The 21,849-nt window shown below is 36.6% G+C and overlaps 2 protein-coding genes across 2 annotated transcripts; one reads left to right on the forward strand and one right to left on the reverse strand.

Moving 5' to 3' along the window:
- The first annotated feature begins 1,666 nt into the window (after nt 1–1,666).
- On the forward strand, nt 1,667–12,345 carry LOC128209282 (dihydrolipoyllysine-residue succinyltransferase component of 2-oxoglutarate dehydrogenase complex, mitochondrial-like). The gene is made up of 13 exons (XM_052913245.1): nt 1,667–1,775; nt 3,136–3,161; nt 3,763–3,810; nt 4,918–4,988; nt 5,497–5,568; nt 6,194–6,249; nt 6,470–6,578; nt 7,614–7,882; nt 9,071–9,168; nt 9,424–9,622; nt 10,216–10,299; nt 10,673–10,840; nt 11,289–12,345. Exons 1-13 carry the CDS (start codon nt 1,686–1,688, stop codon nt 11,421–11,423), a joined length of 1,425 nt encoding a protein of 474 aa, XP_052769205.1. The 5' UTR covers nt 1,667–1,685; the 3' UTR covers nt 11,424–12,345.
- Nucleotides 12,346–15,743: 3,398 nt separating this feature from the next.
- LOC128210031 (UNC5C-like protein) lies at nt 15,744–21,562 on the reverse strand. The gene is made up of 5 exons (XM_052914338.1): nt 21,416–21,562; nt 19,472–20,533; nt 19,122–19,268; nt 18,544–18,708; nt 15,744–17,568 (listed from the first exon to the last, which is right to left on the reverse strand). Exons 1-5 carry the CDS (start codon nt 21,431–21,433, stop codon nt 17,242–17,244), a joined length of 1,719 nt encoding a protein of 572 aa, XP_052770298.1. The 5' UTR covers nt 21,434–21,562; the 3' UTR covers nt 15,744–17,241.
- Nucleotides 21,563–21,849: the final 287 nt, after the last annotated feature.

Consider the following 21,849-nt stretch of genomic DNA (forward strand, 5'->3'; position numbering starts at 1 on the left):
CTATTTTCCTGGTTAATAGGAGCGCGATTGTGTTGACGACTTGAATAATGGCTATGTACGCGTACATACCAAAGTAAATAAAATTTGACTCTAATATCATTTCATTTTATGACTAACATCTTTATTGAAACAAGCCCCAGTGCAGTACCAAAGCATAAGGGTGGCCACATATGTTACATACGTCCCCTCCTTACGAAACCGAAAAACATAGAGTCAAATCCGTGGGTATTGGGGTTCGGGAAATACCTTCTGAAATTTATGGCTTATTAACACCAATAAATAATTCACCCTGCTCCAAGATTTTAGTGAAAAAAATGATGCACATATGATATCAATTTTTGCTACCGTATTGACATGAACTTTTCGTCGGACCTCTATCAGCAACATCAAGATAGTATTGTACATCTGTTCAACGATTTATGATTTTTTCTTTAAAAAAATGAAATTGATTTATTTTACTTACTTTTATGATTAAACAGCAACTGGCAAATATTCGTTTGAAGAGAATTGTGTAATCCGAAGCCTAAAATGATGAAATTTGCTATTGCGTTACTAACTCTTCGTCAACGTTTTTAAAGATAGCAAAAATATCCTAGGACCTACGTTTGATTTCAGTTGAAATAAATAGCAAATATACTGTCCTAAAAGAATATGTCAGATATGTTTCGTTTTAGTAATCTGCAATCAAGTACCTTTTAAATGATTCCAAAATGTATGGGGTTCACTTCAAAACTAATGTTAAAGTTTATTGACCTTACGTTGAACTGGCTTACTGGTTGGTCAGATTCCTTAATTGTCCCGAATGAATCAGCCTATTTCCATTGATCAATGTTTTAATATAAAAATACAACAACGAAAAATGCAGTGACAGGCCCATATTAGCCTAAAATGTATTTATATGTCCAATTTATTCTTTCCATTTTAGGGCTGTTTTCACTTAACAAACATTTTCTTTTGCATCGAATTTGATGCATGCATATTTCTTGTATATCTTTAACATGACACGTGCGATACCACGATGGAAATAATATTTATATTTCTATCGTTTTCAAGATAACAATCATGTTAAAATTGAAATACATCTTTAATACAAGCATTTCGACATACTTAGCATATCAATTGGATTATCAATATAACGAGCTCTTTATCTGTTTAGATCATGATAATTTTCCTGAAAAATACATATATAAATAAAATGTTCTGATGTCTAAAACATTAAAAGGTATTTTGATAGAAAATATGTTAAATATTAAATGTGATCATACTGTACGTACTATTTCTACTAACTTCACTGTGCATCTCCTGTATATGCAAGTCACATGGTCTATTTAAAAATCCTGACCTTACTCGATATTGTCAGAACCAACTTTTGGTTATCTGAAATGTTTTCAAGACCAGTGGATTACATACTAGTAGGTCTTAGAAGACGTTTTGTTTCTCAATTAGTTTTTCCAAGTATATCATCATTAAACATAATTTAATAACATTTCTATACTGATAGTCTTCAAGCCATTAAATAGTAAGCTGTAAACAAAAACCGTATATAAGAGATATTTAATGTATATTTTTTTATGTATATAAATGTAGCCTAAAATGATCGGGTCATGTCTCCGGTCCATCTACGCTTGCAGTACTTTGATATTATTCACAACACGCATTGCGCATGCGTCCGCCGGTACTCTTCCATGGCAGCCATGATGGCTGGAAGATCACGGAGTATTCCGCAATTATTTTGCCGTTTCGCAAATTGTACCCGCACATTCGGTTCATCTAAGGTAAAGGTTGATAAGAGTTGAGGATGTTTTATTGATTTAAACCAAGAAACCTGTAAACACGGTTCTTTTAACCAATATGGAATACGATGCAATAATAAATGATCCCCACCCATTTTCTTTCCTGTAGTTCAATGTCATATGGACATTTCTATTTTAAGAACTGTCAAAATACATACATGTTAGTAAACTTTAATAAAGAACTTATTTTTCATTACATTTTTGTTTTTTTAAACAATCAAAAATAATCATTTTTACTTGATTTCTCAAGTTGAAGGATATGTTAGTAAGTTGTTACACATTTTGCAGCCCACATTTTGTCATTCACTCACACCATGGACCTATAAACCATGGATTGGCAACCCTCATCTGTTTAATGCGATAATCTTAAACTCACGCGTGCAGCGGGATTTCATTCCGAGATCTTACAGTGTGGTCATTTTCGAGACGTCCGACATCGGCCGAATATATACATGTCACAGAGACTTGAATGTATGATGCAGATCCCAACAGCTGCCCCTGGCTTACTTTTAATAGTTGCCTGTGGCCTCAGTTGGGTAAAATCAGTCTTGACCCTGAAAATAAAGAAAATACAACAATTTATGTGCTGCTTAACACGTCATGGAACACAATTCAACTATTAAACATGATTTGTCGACGATATTTCAACTTTCTATAAAATCTAAAAATCGACTAGGGTAATATAATTGACAAGAGAAGAAACTCTTCTAAACAGTTCGTCATGAAACCGGTACATGTCCAGTTCAGACATGAATTTTATAGTAAATATACGAATCCTAAGCGTATCACTGCGTTCAGCGCAAAGATTAATCATTTTTACATCGAAATGACACAACAATCTTACCAAATATTCCAAATTGAAGCAGAAATCCGATTTAAAATATACACACTATCGTCAAAAGTTTGCCATACACAGGTCCTTTCGACTAATTTGACTACCGTTATGAGCGTTTGAAATGATCCCGACAATACAATGATACCATCGGGATCACTCAGGCGCTCAAAAAAGCAGCAGAATTAGTCGCAAGGACCTGTGTATGGCGAACTTTTGGCGATAGTGTGTATATCCCTTTTTCTATGTTTTTCTTGATATAACCAGCATGGGTTTGCACCCCACTAATTCCAAATTCCTTTTCTTCATAATAAAATTGTACTTTTTCCTGCAATTTCGATATCATAGAGTAAAATAATGACAAATTTTTGGTCCAAAAATATGAGTGAATCCCTTAGCATGCATGGCTGTATGTACAATTTACATTATTTAATGAGAATAACTATTGCTGTCAATGTGTTAAGAAGTTCTTAAAACCTTCTTACTATATTTCTTTTCTGTTTGCTTCAGATCCATTTGGACAAAGGCATTCACAAAGTTAAGTATTATTTTAGTGATACATTTAGACTGATGTAAATAATCATGAGACCAGAAACTCTAAATGATAAAAGATATATATTGTTGTATTAGGAATGTGTATAAAAAAACAGTTTGTACAGGCCCACAACGAGTGAGACCCACTTTCCTCGCTCAATCTGAGGGATAACAAAGATTATCAGGGTTTCATCCGAGGATAAAACTGTGTCCATCGATGAAACCCGCCCCCCCAAGTTACTTGTTACAGCGGAGTTTAAATATGAATGGTAGCAGAAATCGTCATATATTATCTATTTTACTCGGCGTCTGTTGAGATAAGCAAGAAATAAAATATGGTTTTAAAGCAGCGTTAATTTTTAAAAAAACAACAACATTCTACTTCAAAATGCATTGGTCAAAATAAAAAATCAGGCTTTAATGCAGTTTCCACTGTAACTTCTTGGTAACTGTCTCTTTTATGACCTCAGGAGAGGTGCAAATTGAGGGCGTAAGCCTGATCTGATCGTTAAATCTTAATTTTACTGAAATATTTAACATGAGAACATAAATATATATTGTAATTGCATGAAATTATATTGATAAATCTAAATTACAAATTACAGGATTAAGCAGTTGTGTTAGACAGTCAGATGGAAGGTTATTGAAAAGGTACAAACAGTGTATTACAGGGCTTCCATTAAAGCTGCACTCTCACAGATTGAACGTTTTGACAACATTTTAAATTTTTGTCCTGGAACGAGCTAATTTTTACAAAAAAAACATAGAAACAAGTTATATAAGACTGTTGGCAAGAAATTGACAGCAAATTTTTATAATTAAGTTAGAAAAATGATGTTTTATTACTTTTTCTTAAACCGGTAGTAACGGTTTTACCGTTAGTAATGGTTTAGGCCATATAATATTTATTTTTGAATGAAATATGAAAATCTACAATCTGATTTTTTGTCAGCAATCTTAAATCATTGGTTTGCAGAAATTTATGCAAAGATTTGCCCTTTCCAAGACAAAAAATAAAAAAGTTGTAAAAATGGTATATTTGTGAGAGTGCAGCTTTAAGAATTTGAGACTGAAAAAATGTGGCCATAAAGTAAAATTGACCCTAGGTTATGATATTTTAGACTTCCTAGCTTTAAACATAGGAATTTTTACCCAAAATTATGGAAATTTCTTTTCTTTCGATGTTTCAGTATTGGAAGTTTAAGCCCATTTTAGGGAGTAATATATTTCCAAACTTCCTTTTATGGAAGCCCTGTATAACAGTTTTATTTTGCTGTACTATTAAAGCCATTTTATTGGCATTATATAATTTATATTTTTGTTAGCACTTATGTCTATACTAGTCAGCTTATATGCACGAACCGCTGAATAACCCTGTTAATAAAACTAATAATGAGTTAATGGAATTTTTTGGCATTTCTTTTTGGGCAGAGGCTTTCTAAATTATTAAATAGGAATCTAAAACATGATTCACCTAAATGTTTTAAGTACTTTGTAAGTATGAAATTTAATAGTTTTAGTTAATGATGATTCTAATGTCAGGATTGAAAGGTCAAATTTTTATCTGTAATTTAATCAAACATTTGGTTCACTAGGTCATTTTGGACCTTATGCTCACTTAAAATGTCTGAAGATGGTTCAGGTATATTGTGGTTCTACCAAATAGATATACATGTACAGTTGAAGTCTTATCACTTATTTTATGTGTACTGGCAGTGACACTTTAAAGCCTGTACAATTCAATGTCTTATTTTTCAGAAGCACGCATTCTGTCTGGTTCTGTGACCACCATGAAAATATCAGAAGCTTTAGAACTGCTTCTGTGCTCTGTAAGTGCCTTAATTTTAGCTGTCAGAATAACATTGTAGTGTGCTATTCTTTCAGGTCAGTTGATTAAAAAGACTGATAATTAAATAATACACTTGTAATACTCTGCAACTTATTTGTAATATGATGATGACTTTCATAGCCACTCTCATACTGAAGCATTTCCCATCGAATCTTTACCAAACTTGGATACAACTTTTATTGGCATGATATCACCATCAATTTTAATCAAACTCCCGCTCCCAGAAATCAGCATTTCTTATCCAATCTTAAACGAATTTGGTTTTAATTATATCATGCCCAAAGCCAAATAACACAGTTATGGTTGCTGAATTGACTAAATTTAACCACAAAAACATGTTTAACATATTTTTCATTTTTAAAAAGATGGTGCTCAAAACAGACAACTTTTATTTGGAATTCTATTTGTTGGCCTTGATATTCTGTTCATTTTTCTATACTTTAAACAGATAATACAAATGCCTAGTATCTTATGTACTTTAATTTTAGGTGAGGCAAAAACAGTGACATGTCCTCCATTTGCAGAGTCTATCACAGAAGGAGATATACGATGGGAAAAAGGTTGACATATTGTACTTTTACAATATAATGTAGTTACTAGTGTATGACACTTTTGTTACTCACCATTTTAACATGTATGGGTTGTAGAAGAAATTATGAAATCAACAGAAAATGATGAAATCCACTGTAGAGGAAATTATTAAATCAAAAGAAAATGATGAAATCCACTGAAGAGGAAATTATTAAATCCAGAATATGTCATTCTTTTTTATCTTTGACAGACAATTTATTTTAATGATAAAAAACAGATATGACAGGGTAATAAAATAGTTAATACCAAACTTTAGAATTTTGGTGTAAATTATAATTTCAACCTGAATCTGCACTGGCCGCACTGCTGATAATAATTTCAACCTGATTTGATGACAGCACTGTGTTGTTAAAAGATTTAATAACCTTTAGCCATTCAAGATATCTAGGTGAATCTACTCTTGAAAATAGTAATTAATGACAACTGGCGTGTGTGTGTATCACAGGTTTTAGGTCTAAATTATGACCTAGATATTTGTTATTCCCCTTACTAACTTAGAGAAATGGTTGAGTATTGCATCTGCCTCCAATGAACTCGTCATTTCTTGGACAGTGAAGCTTCTAAGAAATGAGTTGTCTTTCTTGTCTTTATCAGCTGCTGGTGACAGTGTGGCAGTGGATGAGGTCATTGCAGAAGTTGAAACAGACAAGGTATTAAACTTTATTAATTCCTTCTAGATCTATCTTTTTGTTGGTTATAAAGGATGTCCTGTTTTCAATTCTAATATCCTAAATTTTTAAAAATGATATTGTTCCTAATGTGTAAACTTTGATGTCTGCATATTCATAAGTAAAATTGCAATATGGATTTGACAATTCATTATGACCTGTATGTATTTAATATGTTTAACAAGTTAACCCTGTATTGCAGACATCGATCCAGATCCCGAGCCCTGTTGCTGGAGTGATTGAATCTCTGACGGTTAGTGATGGTGACACTGTAAATCCAGGCGTCCCATTATGCGTCATCACTGTTGGAGGTAAATTATAGCATTGGAAATGCCTGGTCTTGAACTGATTATAGCTGTTAGGGTTCGGTCAGTGTAGAACAAAAGGAAATGTAGTTTTCTTGTGATATACACATTATCTATTTGATTTCTCATTTAAGATTCTTAGTCTAAATGCTATGTACCCGCTGCTCTTTTCCAGCACCCTGCTGTCTTTTTGCTAAAGTAAAGATAACAGATAAGGTTGAAAAGTATTGAAAGTTGTTACAACACATACACATAATACTATTTGAATTGAACATTGACTCTTGCAAGTGCCCCATTAAGTCTCATTTGACTCTTGCAAGTGCCCCATTAAGTCTCATTCAATGCCCATCAAAGTTCTTTCTTAGCACCCTGCCATTTTAAAATCCTGGCTGTATATCAAGTACTGATATACGTGTAGAAAAGAAATTTATTTTTACTTAAAAAAACAAAGCATGTTGTCATACAAACAAAATTTTATATCATGCCTCCAGCATCAAGGATGCAACACCATTGGTCAAGGACTGGTCACCTGGTGACCTCATATTTTTCTATTTTAGGTTATTAATCTTTTAGTACCAAAATGGCATCTATTTTCTGATTCTGATGAATAAATAACAAACATTTCCAAAAAGTGTTGGTGTCTTGATCAATGTAAACAGGTTGTCACATGATGTTTAAATAATGGGGTTAGTAGGTGACCCCATAATGGATACCAGTAAACAGAGCACAGAGAACCATATTTGGGTTTGAGCTTAGCTTCCACCTGATATGGTTTCCTTTGCCCTGTATAATCCATATAAGGTCCCCTACTAACCCTTTAACTTATGAAACTAGTACAGCATAAACAATTTTTCATACTGTGATACATGTGATCATTGTTGTCATGGTAGTCTGATAGAAAATATTAAGTGAATTTATAGTATTGTAAGTAAAGTTATGGAATGTAATCTAAAAAGTGCGTATCTGGCAATATCTTGATTATTTCATGAAAACAAATTCACTTGTGGTGTTTCATATGAATTGTGCCATTTGGTTTTACAGAGGGAGGAGGTGGTGGCAAACCAGCAGCCTCTGCTCCTGTAACAGCTGCACCTAAAGAGGAAATGGCACCTGCTGCACCTACCCCCTCTGCTCCCGCTAAGGCCCCATCCGAGGCAACTGGGCCCATACCGGACTCCCCTCCGCCTGTTCAGCCCCCACCGACGGGTCCCATGTCCTCTATGCCAGTGTCCAATATCAAGCCTGTGGCAGCTGTTCCACCAATGGTCCAGGAATCCGCCCAGTCTGGGGACTCCAGAACTGAAAGCAGGGTCAGTACTTAAGCTTGTAAGGATATATTTACATAAATACACATCAACATTAACATGATTTCTTTTTATTAAGTACCTTAGTTACCTGTAGAATGGGTTCTATGGCATTTAACTGTAAGTTTTATTTATATATCACATATATGTGTGTGTGTGTGTATATATATATATATATATATATATATATATATATATATATATATATATATATATATATATATATATATATATATATATATATATGCTCCAGTATTTTGTCTTGTGCCATTGTGTGTTTCTCATATATTGTCAGTGGTCTTTAGATGTTATTCATTTCTCTTAGAATGTCACGAGTCTTGTGCATCTCTCATAGAGTGCCTGTTCTCTTGTGATGTTGTGCGTCTCTCGTAGAGTGCCTGTTCTCTTGTGATGTTGTGCATCTCTCATAGAGTGCCTGTTCCCTTGTGATGTTGTGCATCTCTCGTAGAGTGCCTGTTCTCTTGTGATGTTGTGCATCTCTCGTAGAGTGCCTGTTCTCTTGTGATGTTGTGCATCTCTCGTAGAGTGCCTGTTCTCTTGTGATGTTGTGCATCTCTCATAGAGTGCCTGTTCTCTTGTGATGTTGTGCATCTCTCATAGAGTGCCTGTTCTCTTGTGATGTTGTGCATCTCTCATAGAGTGCCTGTTCTCTTGTAATGTTGTGCATCTCTCATAGAGTGCCTGTTCTCTTGTGATGTTGTGCATCTCTCGTAGAGTGCCTGTTCTCTTGTAATGTTGTGCATCTCTCATAGAGTGCCTGTTCCCTTGTGATGTTGTGCATCTCTCATAGAGTGCCTGTTCCCTTGTGATGTTGTGCATCTCTCATAGAGTGCCTGTTCTCTTGTGATGTTGTGCATCTCTCATAGAGTGCCTGTTCTCTTGTGATGTTGTGCATCTCTCATAGAGTGCCTGTTCTCTTGTGATGTTGTGCATCTCTCATAGAGTGCCTGTTCTCTTGTGATGTTGTGCATCTCTCATAGAGTGCCTGTTCTCTTGTGATGTTGTGCATCTCTCATAGAATGCCTGTTCTCTTGTAATGTTGTTCATCTCTCATAGAGTGCCTGTTTTCTTGTGATGTTGTGCATCTCTCGTAGAGTGCCTGTATGGTCCTGTGGTATGTTGAGAATGTAAACAAATATTTAAACCTTGAAGGATTGGTTTATTATGTTTCAGGTAAAGATGAACAGAATGCGCAAAAGAATAGCCCAGAGACTGAAGGATGCACAAAACACTTGTGCCATGCTGACAACTTTCAATGAAATAGATATGAGGTATTACTACTTAAGCTACTGAAATGAAAGCAATGTTTATATTATAATAAATCATTACATTAGTACCATAACAGTCTATTATTTTCTTATGAAAAATTGACATATCACAGTCAGTATTTTATTCTTTATCATTGCTCTTTGCTCTTATAAATGCAATAGAAGTTAGTTTGTTTTTCAATGATTTATGTTTATACTGTTTTGAGTATAAGAGCATTCTACAAACTTTCTTGGTTAAAAAACTTGTATGTTTTCCAGCAATATCATGGAAATGAGAAGTAAATACAAGGATGCGTTCCAGAAGCGGCACGGATTAAAGCTTGGTTTCATGTCAGCATTCATTAAGGCATCAGCCTTTGCTCTCCAAGATCAACCAGTGGTTAACGCTGTGATTGAAGGAGAAGACATTAAATATAGAGACTATGTTGATATCAGTGTTGCTGTGTCAACGCCAAAAGTAAGTTGGCAGTCTCACTGTGTGTGGCCAGTGTTCTTCATTCAATTAATACTTCAGTCGTAGTATACAGAACCAGTGAATAATGGATACCTAGTACATGTGTATCTGCCTATGTTAAAATTGTTTTTCCTTGTAGTGAACATAGTTCCACAGCCAATCAAGGTCAGTATGATGACACTTAATTGTATTTTTTAAGAGAGGTACATAATTCTACCTAACCCAATATTATTAACAATCAGTAGTAGGACCTGCATGCACATGGAATGCTTGCTTTGTTGTTAATTGACAATATTGTGAAATTTTAAAGATTTTAATTATTCATGTAATGGTTATGACTGCTATTATATGACCTGACAGCTTTTTTCCCACCCCATTCACTGTCCCAAAAAGTATATTTTTTTCACGAATGTTGGACTCAACATTCACAATCCTAAAAAACAACAACACTTCATTCCCACATACTTTAATTCTTTCTTTGAAATGAAGGAAATATATATGTTTGTCACTCCTTTGGTAGTACATGTTCTATTTTGACAGCTGATTCCTTATCTTGGACCATTCTTAATTTAGAAGCTTGTCTGTTTTCAATGCAGGGTTTGGTAGTACCTGTGATACGAAGTGTAGAAACTATGAATTATGCTGTCATAGAGAAAACCATTGCTGCTTTGGGCGAAAAGGTTTGTTTCTTGAAAATATGTGGTATTTCAAAAAATGTGCTGTACATCTCCTTAGAAGCTATGGTCTTTTGCTTTGTTGAGATTTACAACTTTATTTACTCATATTTGTAGTGTAAATGTGTATTCATCACCAATACGATGACCAAAAGTTATTCAATGCATAATTTCATTTACAGGATCCTTAAATGGCTAAATATTTAAACAACCTTCTACTGATGCCTAATAAATTAATATAATTGTATATGGTGAACCTTGGAATTGCATTTGATTGATTGATTTCTAGCTTAAATTTTATTATTTTATTTCATATAAATTGTGATGAAATGAAACACAATATCTTCTTGTTGCTTATTTGTATATTACCCTGCTTAAGGCTCGGGACAATGAGTTAGCAGTAGAGGACATGGATGGAGGCACCTTCACTATCTCTAATGGCGGGGTTTTCGGCTCTGTTTTTGGCACACCCATCATCAACCCACCTCAATCTGCCATCCTGGGAATGCATGGCATTTTCGATAGACCTGTTGCAGTCAATGGCAAGGTATGCATATTTTTGCAATCAATACATGACATTGCTTGCGATTTCTTTGATCTCAGTACTTAAGGCGATGCAGGTTTTAAGTGATTTTATTTATGATTTCATTTAAAACACGACGTTCCCTTTTCAACAATTATTATATAAATTGCAAACATGACTATGTTGAAAATTCAAGTATTTTTATGTTTTCCCTACAGCGCTTAATGTTTTACAATCAAGACTTACGTCCTGAACTATAGATTAAGGTCACACTTACTGGTTTTGTGCAAATTGTATTGGGCATCATTTTGGTGGGCATTTGTCTTTGCAAGTGCATACTCAATTTACATAATGAACTGAAAAAAGTGCTTGTTGGAACAAGCTGAAGTCCCTCAAGTGTTGATCTTGATCTCAGGTGTTTGGACATTTGTTGTATATGTGTTCTTTGTTAATTATGATAACTACTCTTCAGGTTGAAATACGCCCGATGATGTATGTGGCTTTGACCTATGATCATAGACTTGTTGATGGTCGTGAGGCAGTCACCTTCCTAAGGAAAATCAAAGCTGCCGTTGAAGACCCTAGAACTCTATTACTGGATCTGTAAAGTGTGCTTAGATTTGAATAACATTTATTACTAAAATTGCATTTGACTTCTTTGCAACGCATGCTAAGGTATCATTTCAGTCGCTATTAACAGATGTGGATGATCTTGTTTGAAGTAAAAAGAAATCTTAAATGTTTTCGTGCTGTTATTAAAAAATGACCTTGATACACTCTTGTTATATATTAGGTAGACTTGTTTGATTGGTGTAACATTAAATAATCAGGGAACTGTTGTGTAATCCACTGTAATAGGTCTGGCCCCAATTTCACGAAAATCCTTGAGCATTACAAGCTTAGTATTTTATTCCACTCAGCCAAATTTCTTACTTTATCTTGATTTTACTCAATAAAAAATAGTTCATCATGATTATCATAAAGATAACTTCCTTTTATAGTTGAAACACTTCTCAAAAATGTAAATGTTACACAAATTATACCAAAACAAAATTAGTTAGATTAGTTCCTGTTATAATGGACGTACACATGTATATGTTTCAAGAAATTGTGACCTGTGTTATAATAGTTTGTAGTTTTCCATTTATCGCGAGGTCATATACGCCTGAAAGAGTATAAAGAATTGTAGTCATCAATGAGAGCACAATATATTTGGCTGGCCATTTTCCTTTACGAATGTTTGTATGGTTAACTTATGCTGTCTGTGTTTTCAATCTGTCACCAATACAACTATCCTAACAATGCTTGTTTGTATCAATATGTCAAAAGTGGTGTTAATTTTTCAACATGTCTGTAAATTGTGTATAGTTTTACTTATTTATTTTCAAAAGTTGTTTGTGGTATATATTCCTGAACTAAGTTATGTGTTGAACCAGGTCCACTTCACAGACAAGCCAACAAATAGAACATAAAACATTCTTCAGCATTGTTGATTTTAGCTTTTATCTAAAAAATAAAGATATCTCATTGTTCGTGTTCTGCTGATTTGATAAACATGTACGGGTACTTGAAATCTTGAACTTTAGTGTGCATGGCACAAAATAGGTTTATGTATCAAGTTGGTAAACAGTAATCAATAAGTTGGTTAGTAAGGGTGTCGCGCCTTCCCCATTGGACTCCGGAATAATGTTTATTTTTTGACAGCAAAGTGGTTAGTATTGCAGCTTCAATATGTTCACGTTACTTTTAACTTAAATGTATGTCACACATATAGCCAGGGTCGCATGTAGCCAGGGTCTTGAAACTTGGTCTAAGCTAAGGGTTTAAACGTTAACCCTAGGCAAAGGTCTTTGGAATTTCGTGCCCGAGAGCATATCTGTAACTGGTGATTTAAATGCTGCTTTACAATATACCTTGTGCATGATCTGCTTATCATACAAATGGTGACAATTGCCAGCGAGAATACGAATACCATCGATATTTTTTACGACTTGAAACTTATTCTGCACGATATAACCTGTCACGATTCCATGCGTATAAGCCATGGTCTAGTACGGTTTGTCATGGTTGCGACCTTGCCACGATTTTATGCGATAGGTAGGACCGATGACGATAAGTTATTGTGTACCTACAACAAAATAAGCTTCCCACGCTTTATTAAAGGCCTCATCACACATAGGCGAATCCATCAAACGCAGCCTAGCGAATTGGATAATTTTGTCAATTCTGGCGAATTTTGACCGAAACTGTTTGAAAATTTGTTACACAATTTGAAATATAACGAAAGGTAAACGTAGGGAAACTATTTGTTGCGAATGATTTACGAAGTGTGACGAACGGTTACTGTTATTTGCTAAAATGCGTTGGATCGCGCGAACAAATTTTGTTCTTTCCTTTAGCGATTACGAACGCAAACATGCAAACCAAAGCGCAACTTGGCGCATGCTTCCGAAGCTTTCCGAAAGCGTATTTCCGCATCCGGACGCTGTACACGACTGGCGAAAACCAGGTGGGGGTCAATTTGCCTTCTTACTTTGTCCGACTCGACACCACGTCGTATTGCTGTTTGACTGCTGTTTGATTTTCAACTTTTTTGAAGTTTTGTAAGTGTACAAGTATATCCCTGTGGCCAACGTGGCCTCCCCTCTTACCCAGGTTCTGTTGTCCTCATGTCAACCTGTGTGTATTACCAGGAACCCAGATGTCCTTGGTCAAGAAGGAAACAGCATAGATAGTAGTCTTCGTGGTACCATCCGTCCCCTGTCTGCTCCAGTTATGTAAGCAGTTCGATTGTGTGTTTGGCAAAAAACAATTACCTGGAATCGGTTTGCCAAACAGCTAAAGGCGTTTTTCTGATAACCTCCTAGCCCTGGATAACCGGTAATTTAGAATTATTTCCTCCCCGGTTAGGGCTCTCTGTCCAAAGGGTTTCTGCATGTGCTCACTGAGGCTTAAGGCGTCCCCCCACACACACACACACCCACCACCACCAAGAAAAAAGGGCATGTCGACGGTGTCATTGGGAAAGGGCTGTGTGTCTGGAAATCCAGTGGAACCTTCCTGCACCCTCTCAAGGAATTGTTATGCATTAAAGATCCTGGCATCTACACTTGAACCATGCTCTGACTCCTCATCTCCCCCTACATCACCCTCTGATGAACTGGTCGATGTCAAGTTGTTGTTGGAAGGATTCTTGGTGGGCCATAGCCACATACTGTCCGCATCAGACGTTGTATATCTTCCATTTTGACGAAGGAATTTCTAACCATCTTAATATTTCGGCATCTCCTTTTATATACAAAATTTAAGAAATACACAAAATTGTTGAGATCCTCAAAACTACTCAAAAAAAATGCGTTATGATTCGCGTGGATTCGAATGTCGTATTAACCCTTCGCAATGATTCGTAAGCAAGCGTCTGCCGTTCGTTTTCTGAACGTCAACCAATCGTTTCAATTCGCTTTAAATTGTCATGAAATTTCGGATTCAGTTAGCTTCAATGCGTAATTATTCGCTAGATTTCGTACAAGTTCGCAAACTAGTGCAAAGATTCGTCATGGGATCGTCCTCGATCGCTTGATATGCAAATTAGCTGAGGACGACCTGATAACATGCGAACTCTAACGCCAGTTGACGAACGCTATGCGAAGTCTTTCCGATTGGTTAACGTATTGAAACGAATTTTAACGAATAATAGACGAAACATTTATTCGTCACAATTTTTTCAACATGCTCAAAATTTTCCTACGAACAAGACTTAATCGCAACAGACGCAAAACCTCCCAAACGCATCCATACGAACACCTTCAACGATGTACAACGTACGTAAACTAATGGGAACGAATTTAACTCAAGTCCTATTCGCAAGTACACGCGAGTTGACGTCGGGGGGTATTCGCCTATGTGTGAGGAGGCTTTTAAGATACATATTTATTCATATTAAAGAGCGTCTGACAACTTGCCTATATCAGCCTGTTTAAGGCCTTTGGGCATTTAACATCCATTAAATATGTTCCATGCACCTGTTCAAAGGATGCACTTTTCTCACACCCCAGATTAGTAGAACCAAATATTTGGGCATGCTGGAAATACTTATCTAGCCCACGCCAAAGCACCGTATGTAAATACAATTATTAAAATTCATTTTTACTATATTTTCTTACACTCTCGGCTATGGTATTGCCGTAGCCCAGCTACTAGCACATGTTGTAACTGCTAGATTAGCACCTGCTCGATCAATTTATCCGAGTATAGTCGTGGAACCAACGTTGGCACTCGTGGTGCATTCGTTATAATAGCAAAAGCCGTTCTGACTTCACCACCAATCATGACAAAGTAATGTCATAGGTAATCATGGCGTAAAGAATTGTGTAGAGGTCTTAGGGAGTGCATAGAAAGCGTATATAGTGCACATATAGGTCGTATTAGAAGGTATGTCATTCTTGACCAATGGTACGGAATTTTCATAGAGCAACGAACTGCCATGACCACCCACGCAATGGCAGTAGGTAGGTAAATCTGATTTGTACTGCTACTACATGTATTTAAAAAAGGATGGTCCCTCGTACTATACAAATACTTGACATCGATATTATTTTCGTCGAACATGATTTATTGCATTGATTGAGCATTAAAACAGGCAATTTAAAACCGATTAAGTATACAAGAAGGAAGTATTATTGTTCCCTTACAAAGCCTTTTGTCTGCCGTATAACTAATGAAAAACAAACACAGGGATATTTTTTTAAAGAAAAAGTTATGTCATTGAAAATTTGATTGTGTCTTTTCTGTACTGGATTGGTTGGGCATAGAAAATGACGAAAAAACGATCAACTATAATATTGCTGAATACTTCCGGTCTGCAAAAGTCAGGTTGTTGATATTATTATTGGGGACAGAAGGAAAGAAACATCCGTCTATTTTGGTATTGGTTGATTGTGTATTTTCACATTATAGAGTTTACAAAGCATTTGAAGATGCAGTGTATGCGCAAATCACAATCAAGGGCCTTCCACAGTGCAAAAGTAGTTTGAAGGACCAAAAACATAAACAAGTTTAAAGATTGCTTTTTATTTTTTAGTTCTGATGGTTAATTTAGCAAGCCGCTACTTCATATATCCGGTGCAATATGTGTAACTGTAAATACATGAGCAAATTTCAAGGGAGATTTTATCATATTTCTTATTAAAATGCATTTGCATTTTTCCGGAAATGTTTTTTTTTTTTTGAAAAATGAATTTGTTTTTGTTTCAAAATAGTCAGAACTACCCTATCGACACTGTTTGAGACTTTGTGTATTTGCAGCTCTTTTAAGAAAGAGATTTTCATTACCAGGAAAATTTCATTATTGTATTGAAAACCTTTCTTATTTGTAAAGATATCACCATGAAGTCATAAGACATTGTTGACTAGGTAGTTTGGGTCATTTTGACAAACATTGTTATACTTTTACAGACTTTCGAGAAAATGAAAATGCTTTATGGATCAAAATCTGCTTAAATCTTATTTCGTAGATTTGGTCAACTCCTTATCATCCCATAACATGTCACAAAGGATAAATGGTCTTACCCCCAAAAGGGATTGTTCCTTAAAACTAAATAAAACATTTTGAAACGTTTTCATTTTTTACTTTCCCCACCCGCTTTAGCACTGTGGAAGACCCTTAATGCATTTTAAAATTCTTTCGGTATCATAATACAAATCGATCTAATATTAATTCTTCAAAATTCATAGGCGTGAAGCTGATATATAGGTATTTTTAAAGAGTTTAAGTACAAAAGGGTTGCCAAGAATACCTGCATGCAACGGACTCTGGAAACGATACTATGATGTCTGTGCCTCGTATGATTGCTAATTGCAAATGCACCCGAGATTTCAAGTGAGAAGCATTGGATGACCGTCAAAATCCGTCGAATGCATTTCAAATCAAGTGCAACATGTATTGCTCGTCGAACGATCGAAATCCCACATCCAGAAGCTGATAGGTAGATATACTTTGATGTAGCACCAGGATCTGACTACTGAAGAGGCGGTCTCACACCCGCAAAGCATCTCTACACTAACAGTTTGTATTAGTTTTAAAATAAGCCTACCAATTAAATCTTAGATTTAATAAACAATCGCAAGGCCGGCACGGTGACAAACGAAACCCTGTGAAGTGGTACACTTTAGTTCGAAGACGCCAAACCGCGCAAACTCTCGGGGAAAGTTGCTTTGGTTTAAATTAGTTTTTTTTAAATGATTTTTGCCAACAGTTATATACTGTATCCAGTATTTGAGAAAATATTTTTCATATATAATGTATCGTAAAAATAGCACTTAAATAATGGAACACCCTATTTTCTACTTTTTTTTACTTCACACTTGTTAAATATATGAGACCACATAAACTGAGATTTTCTAGACTAGATCAAGAGCACCGTTTGTCAAGTATCGGACGAGTGTGAATCTAATATCGGAAGTCGTTTTTTCACTTCCTCAGCCGCATCAGGCCTATTTATGTCCAACAAAATCTGCATCAACTCCAAGAGTGGTTTCTTGCCCTCTGTCCATTTTTCCATGAGGAGGCGGGTGGGACTGGACTGGGCGCCCAACCAACGGAGGCGCGACATGCTGCAGTCCATCTTCTCGGCGAGTGCGCGCCAGTCCCCTGCGTCCGAATGGAGGCTGTTAGCCGGGTCCAGTAGAATGATTAGCTCACGCGTCAGGTCCTCCAGTGGATCTTCTTCCGTCGGTGTCAGCGGGGAACTAGGCTGCAAAGAGATATACAAATAGTATACACGATGTAAATAATTATGGATGAGAAGTTTCGACAAAATCAAAGCTAAAATTTCAACACTGTTTTATAATGTGTGTGCGTCAAAAGAATCAGCCAACTGAGTTGAGTTGAGTTGAGTTGAGCGATCATTCCTTGTTCAAAATAATTCATCAATGATAGCATTACTCTAATTATACTTTTTTTGCAAAATATCACAATCACTGTTGCCATTACATCCACCACCGCAATCGCTGCCCACCTCCTTCTCCTCCTCCTCATCATCGTCATCGTCGTCGTCGTCATCGTCATTATTGTTTATATAATATTTAGAACATTATCCCTAGAAATGCCTTATGGAAATAAAAAAAATCATTAAATTGTTCATAAAAAATACGACTTATATACGCATGAGAGGAAAATGTTTCAACTTGCACAGAATACATAACAATGTAGTGAAAAGGGTCATGGTTACCAAAAAAAGGTTGGAGTATGAACACCAATATATGTTGCAGTCTGAGGTATATATTGATTGACAATGATAGAGGAAATATGTTTTTTTCCCATCCAACCAACCATGCTACTGGGTATATGTCGTTCATTTAGGCAATTTCACTGCTTGCATGTTTATCTGAGCTGTGCAGACGGGTGAAAATAAAGCTCAAGCGTAAAAGTCCAATTGATCACTACTGGCATGAGTTTATCCTTTACCGACCTGGTTTAAGATATCCAAACATATGTTAAATTCGAATTTTCACTGCTACTGCAACTGATGTATTAGTTTGGATGCCACCGCAATCGCACGTTGTTAAGATCTTTGAAAATGCTCAATTTATTTTATACAACTGATGAAGGTGTAAACGGAACCGTTTCGTGGTTAAAATGTGTATGTGTGCGTGTGGTCAGGTCTGATTAAACTTTTTGTTTAAAAAAATGTTCGAGCACTTCTTAATTAACATAAAAATGATCTTACTGACGGTAAACTCTCGGCAAGTTTCAGTTTAGCGTATCTGTTGTCGTCCCCGGCCTGATGGGCGTGGAGCTCACAGATGATTTCCACCACCGTTGACTTCTTGGGCTTCATCACGAACGTGCAGTGCGGATGGAAACCGTGCCACACGTTCTCAAATGGAAGCATCTGCATAACGTTAAAATACACATTGTGTTCTTCGGAATACAACAACGACTCATTTCAAGGGCATGAATGTACTTGAATTAGTCAATCACCTTTTTTGCTCTTTTCAAACATTAAATTACTCCTTATTATATAAGTGTTATAGTGACAATACTCCAAAAATTAAGAAAATTAAGTCTGAATTCCTCTCATACTTGCATTCAGTCTTAAGGATATTTAAGAGGCTCAAAATTCATTCTAGACATCGATCTAGCAAGAAACCGAGGGTTGAATTATAAATTACAGTAATATAATTTTTGTTTAAGTATGCATTTAAGGGTTTTCTGATATATTTGACAACATAACGATACAAATATCCATATGGATGCGGTCTAGTCCACAACCATTACTGTTGTATATATAGAGTGTATGTATACCTCCGTGCGGTCGCCGGCCAGTGTCCAAGTCTCGCACAACTTTATGACCTCCACAAGGATGTCCCGCTCGTTGTCATGCATGATGAGCTCGCTCGTGTCCGACACCTTGGATGTATGGTCCAAGTGTTGGTCCAACTCCTTAACCTCCTGAAATGATTACAAACGTGTAAACTCTGTGTCTTTTCTAAACTGATGTTGCCCAATACCTTTTTCAATTAACTATTGCCGAACAGTTATTTCGTTTGTTTGCGACTGTGGATTAAACGCATATTTTTATGTCCATAAACACATTGTTGGACCTACATACATGTATACTCACTGGCATCGAAGAATGAAAACTAAGATCTTACCCCTATTTCATCCTTATATGAGTTCAGGCAATATATTCTTGGCTTGAAGTACATGCCTTTCTGTAGCTGGTTTGTAAAAGCGACAAAATGTACCAGCTTTGCCGCAATTTTCCCGGGCTGTGATTCTCCGACCATTGTATAAAGTGTGAAATGGTAAAGCTGAAGACATATGCTGTGTCCCCCGATCTGTCTTTCTTCATAATCACTTAAAGTTACCGGCTCCCACTCGCTGCTCTCGTTTAGGTTTCCGTCGCGCTTAAGAATTTTCGGTAGCCAGTCTGTTTTCACTTTACGGGCAGCATGTGGAAATGTTAATTTGACTGGTTTCTTAAATTGGAGACCAGAAGGCTGACAGAGAACTAACGGACTTAGAATTGTTTGCTTTTTTGTTAACTTAGGAACAATCTTCTCGTCCCAAACCATGCCTAGTGTTACGAGGGTGTCTTCCTCTAGCGCGCCTTCAGGAATTTCCAATTTGATACCTGAGATCTCAAGCGTCATTCCGTTTTTTCCGACCGTCCTGTGAATAAAGATGCCTTTGTTGTGAGAAAAAATATCTTCAAAGCTTGCCGAACTGCCGTTGATCAACAAAGACGTGGGGATACCTTCCCTCCAGTCATCCGTTAACAGTTGGCTCATCACTGTTTTTCTATTTGTTGCCTTGTTCGTGACCTCAATTGCCTCAACGGGGACATCTACACTTGTTTTTGTCTGTGCCTTGTAGTAGCTTTGTGCGGTCATCAGCAGGAGGCCCATCTGTGGCTGTTTGCCATACACGTTCACCCTCTCTCTGTGTATGGTTAGCGACAGGCGTTTATTCGCTTGGTCTTGGAATGACACCCCGCTGGTCCGACTCAGGGGACGGACTCTGGCATCTACCTCGTTCACATCTATGGCACTGTCGTCGTATGAACCTTCATATCGTTTGTTATTGCTCTGACCAGGGACTTTGCCGAGAAGTTCAATGATGTCACGTTCATGTTGTCGTAGCTTGAGGCATAGCCAGATAATGGCTATTGCACACAGACATAAACCCACACCAAGAACAGCGAATCCAGCAATCTGTTAAGGTATAACAGCGGCTTAGTGTTTACATAGTTCGACGGGGAAACTAAAGTGAAATGGTTTCAGAAAAAAATAACTCAAGTTTAAATATTGTGTTTCTATAGTAATGTTAATGTCATTTTGAATGTTATTTGGCTCCCATAGAAATATGTTATGCTATCTAATAAATGTTAACGAGATCTTCATACTCATGAGGATCTAAATTAAATATAAAGCTTAAAATGATTGTTTTTCTACTACTACTACTACTACTACTACTACTACTACTACTACTACTACTACTACTACTACTACTACTACTACTACTACTACTACTACTACTACTACTACTACTACTACTACTACTACTACTACTACTACTACTACTACTACTACTACTACTACTACTACTACTACTACTACTACTACTACTACTACTACTACTACTACTACTACTACTACTACTACTACTACTACTACTACTACTACTACTACTACTACTACTACTACTACTACTACCACCACCACCACCACCACCACCACCACCACCACCACCACCACCACCACCACCACCACCACCACCACCACCACCACCACCACCACCACCACCACCACCACCACCACCACCACCACCACCACCACCACCACCACCACCACCACCACCACCACCACCACCACCACCACCACCACCACCACCACCACCACCACCACCACCACCACCACCACCACCACCACCACCACCACCACCACCACCACCACCACCACCACCACCACCACCACCACCACCACCACCACCACCACCACCACCACCACCACCACCACCACAATAATAATAATAATAATAATAATAATAATAATAATAATAACAATAACAACAATAATAATAATAATCCAGCTTACGGTGCCAAAGGTGTCCATATTGATTATCCTCCCGTTCTGACTACTCCTCTTTTAAACTGAAAAATACCTATATTTGGTTTATTTACTTTTAATAAAGATTCAATAGATGCACTGTCGGTATATTGCTATTTTAAACGCAAATGAATACATGCGTACGGAAACTTCCTGGTTTACTTCATTTCGAAATAAATTTTAATGGTTTACAAGCCACTCACGTAAGCAACCTTAAAATGCGTGGGATTATAACCGGGTAGTCGTTATTTTAAAGAGGGCGCACGTACCATTGGTACCAAAATATACCAAGTAAACGTTAAAGTCTTAAAGTTGTAGTTTAAAATGGTGTGTTCTATTGCTTGGTAACCTAGGAGAGCCAAGATGGCCTTGTATCGCTCACCTGAGTAAAACTTTAATGGTGCTCTAGACATTTCTATAAT

This window comes from Mya arenaria, chromosome 11 (genome assembly GCF_026914265.1).
Source record: "Mya arenaria isolate MELC-2E11 chromosome 11, ASM2691426v1".
NCBI lineage: Eukaryota > Metazoa > Mollusca > Bivalvia > Myida > Myidae > Mya > Mya arenaria.

Excerpts from the sequence above, each read along its gene's own strand:
- LOC128209282 (XM_052913245.1), top strand. The coding sequence starts at position 1,686 with ATGGCAGCCATGATGGCTGGAAGATCACGGAGTATTCCGCAATTATTT. Across the intron at positions 3,811-4,917 it reads GATGGAAGGTTATTGAAAAG|AAGCACGCATTCTGTCTGGT; the intron begins GTACAAACAGTG and ends CTTATTTTTCAG. Across the intron at positions 4,989-5,496 it reads TAGAACTGCTTCTGTGCTCT|GTGAGGCAAAAACAGTGACA; the intron begins GTAAGTGCCTTA and ends CTTTAATTTTAG.
- LOC128210031 (XM_052914338.1), bottom strand. Across the intron at positions 18,709-19,121 it reads TGGCCGGCGACCGCACGGAG|ATGCTTCCATTTGAGAACGT; the intron begins GTATACATACAC and ends AACGTTATGCAG. Across the intron at positions 17,569-18,543 it reads TTGCCGAGAGTTTACCGTCA|CCTAGTTCCCCGCTGACACC; the intron begins GTAAGATCATTT and ends ATCTCTTTGCAG.